Source organism: Salvelinus namaycush, chromosome 36, assembly GCF_016432855.1.
Source record: "Salvelinus namaycush isolate Seneca chromosome 36, SaNama_1.0, whole genome shotgun sequence".
Lineage (NCBI taxonomy): Eukaryota > Metazoa > Chordata > Actinopteri > Salmoniformes > Salmonidae > Salvelinus > Salvelinus namaycush.
The window spans coordinates 15,295,573-15,298,584 of record NC_052342.1 but is presented as its reverse complement, the minus strand read 5'-3'; the positions used below and the strand labels follow the sequence as shown (position 1 = coordinate 15,298,584).

At 40.1% G+C, this 3,012-nt stretch overlaps 1 protein-coding gene across 1 annotated transcript; it reads left to right on the top strand.

The window, feature by feature from the left end:
* The first annotated feature begins 912 nt into the window (after positions 1-912).
* LOC120030254 lies at positions 913-2,629 on the top strand. The gene is made up of 6 exons (XM_038975601.1): positions 913-955; positions 1,099-1,461; positions 1,607-1,957; positions 2,072-2,203; positions 2,324-2,373; positions 2,489-2,629. Exons 1-6 carry the CDS (start codon positions 913-915, stop codon positions 2,627-2,629), a joined length of 1,080 nt encoding a protein of 359 aa, XP_038831529.1.
* Positions 2,630-3,012: the final 383 nt, after the last annotated feature.

The window sequence follows — 3,012 nt, the reverse complement described above, 5'->3', positions numbered from 1 at the left end:
TAAAATGGTCAAAGACTCCAGCCACCCAAGTCATACTGTTCTCTCTGCTATTGCATGATAAGCGGTACCGATGCACAAAGTCTGGAACCAACAGGACCCCAAACAGCTTCTACCTCCAAGCAATAAGACTGCTAAATACTTAGATAAATAGTTAACCAATAGCTACCCAGACTATTTGCTTCACGCTCTTTTGACTCATCACATATGCTGCTGTCACTGTTTATTTTCTATTCTGATGCCTAGTCAATTTATTGCTACCTATATGTACATACCTATCTCAATTACCTCGTAACCCTGCACATCGACTCGGTAGTGGTACCCCGTGGATATAGCCAAGTTATCGTTAGTCATTGTGTATCTATTCCTCATGCTATAATTTTCTATTATTTAACAAATGTTCTCTCTGCATTGTTGGGAAGAGTCCACAAGTAAGCATTTCACTTTTAGTTTGCGAAGCATGTGACATGTGACAAGTGAATTTGATTTTGATTTAATTAGCAAAGCTTATCGGTCCCCATTTTTAGTCTTTGGTATGAGTTAGGTGTCAGACAGACTAAAAACATACTATGTATTCATTTAACCTTTGAGCTGGGCTGGGCTGGGTTGGGATGGAATCAGTATCAGAGGCACACTGTTTGTCCAAACATCATAAGAGAACTGGTATGTAATAAAAGTAAAATTTCCCAAATAAGTGACCAGCTGTATCAAGCCACTATTTGCTCAAACTGTGGTAACCAGACGACATATTTGCTAGACAGTACTTTTTATTCTTGTTCAGACAGCCAATACAATCTCTTGTTTCAGAGTTCCCTCCTACACTGTATAAAAGCTATGTAAAGTGTCATCATATAAAAGGTGCCCCGTTGTCAGAACCTCATTCTATACAGTGCAGAAAGGATTGATGTTACAATGATGATCAGACATTGGGCAATCTTTTTGTTTTATGCCAACTCCGGTAAGACATTTTTATTTAGATCCTTTAAAACAATCTATATATTATTGGCATTTCGAATCCATTTGAATTACTTTGAAGCAAGTATTTTAGATGTTTTTCAGTCTTTATCTTGATCTTTGATCCATGTTTGTTTGGATTTACAGTTTGTGCATTAACCAAGGACATTGTTCAACCAAACCCAGTGATGGTTACTCACCGGGGAGCTAGTGTGAACATCACTTGCTTTTGGCCAACTGATGTGAATACCGATGTTGTTTGGTTCAAGCAGACTCTTGGACAAAAACCCCTTCTCATGACATCGACGCTTTCCAGTGGACAATATTTTTACTTCAACAACTTTACCAAGGATTTCACTGAGACTAAACACCTGAGTGTGAAGAAAGGAGTTGACAGCTTTAACCTGACCATCTCCAAGACAGAGTCAGGGGACTCAGCTACATACTACTGTGGTGCTATGAAAGTGGGCAAAGTCATATTTGGAGAAGGAACTGTATTGATTGTAAAAGGTAACTTAACTTCCTTCCCTAATTTGTGATTTAAATTTTGCACCATTAAATTAGAAATATACTTTAGAATTTGGCACTAAATGTACAGTATATGTCAGGCAAATACAATTTACACACAATGATCTTACTCCGTCACTCTCTTCAGGTTCAGAGTCCAACAGCATGTCTGTGCTCCAGCAGCCTGTGTCTGAGTCAGTCCAGCCAGGAGACTCTGTGACTCTGAACTGTGCAATACACACTGAGACCTGTGCAGGAGAACACAGTGTCTATTGGTTCAGACATGGCTCAGGAGAATCCCGTCCAGGAATCCTTTACACCCATGGAGACAGGAGAGATCAGTGTGAGAAGAGCCCTGAGGCTGGGTCTCTTACACAGAGCTGTGTCTACAACCTCCACAAGGGGAAAGTCAGCCTCTCTGATGCTGGGACTTACTACTGTGCTGTGGCCGCATGTGGGGAGATACTGTTCGGGAACGGGACAAAGCTGGATGTTGACCGTAAATAATCATTCTGATATGTTCTGATATTCTTTCATGGTGCTGTGAATAAACTCAATGTCTGGTGGAGCAAAATGTCCTGAATCTCCTCTATCACTGTCTGTATTTCCACAGATGGTTGTAAGGAGGACCAGGTTCTCTTGGTGTACTGTCTGGGTGTAGCGTTGGCTCTTTGTGTCATCCTCATCATTGTCCTTGGTTGTGTTTTGTATAAGATGACCAAGAAAACCTCTCTGCTGTGCAGCGGTAAGCGTTATCATCGTGCACAATATATGATTAAGCTGTTGGTGCAGTATACGATACGTTTTAGTCATGAAACTGATTGTATGATGATGATGATGATTCCGTCATGTGTTTTTCTAAAAGGAACGCAACCTCAGACAAGTGGTCTGGCAGTCGCCAGTTCTCATAACCAGGTATGCAGACCATAAAGATATATAACATTTTTGGATGAACTGTAAACAGATCCTTCTATCAAAATATCAGGTCATTTCCTGATGTCTTTGGAATTTGTTTTGCTATTCCTCTTAGGATCAAGAAGATGACACACTAACATCAGTCCATTACGCTGCTCTGAATGTCATCCACAAGAAGCCAAAAACCCAGCGACAGAGGAGCACCATGGAGAGAGACACTGTGTACTCTGGTGTGAGGTGCCAAAACATGGACTGAAACATCAACTTTTGCTCTTTAATAATGTGCATTGATTGTTTTGTTTTCTACACTATATGAATAACTATGGCTTTTTCATTGTGTGTTACAATTTGTTGTATTCTGTTCAAGCTCCTTTTAATAACTTTTCATGTTCAAAATTGTGCACTCTCCTCAAACAATAGAATGGTATTCTTTCACTGTAATAACTACTGTAAATTGGACAGTGCAGTTAGATAAACAAGAATGTAACCTTTCTGCCAGTATCAGATACGTCTATGTCCTGGGAATTTTTCCTGTTACTTATAACTTCATGCTAATCGCATTAGCCTATGTTAGCTCAACCGTCCCGTGGAAGGGTCACCGATCCCGAATTAAAACCTCTTAAGGATTACCCCGTTTTC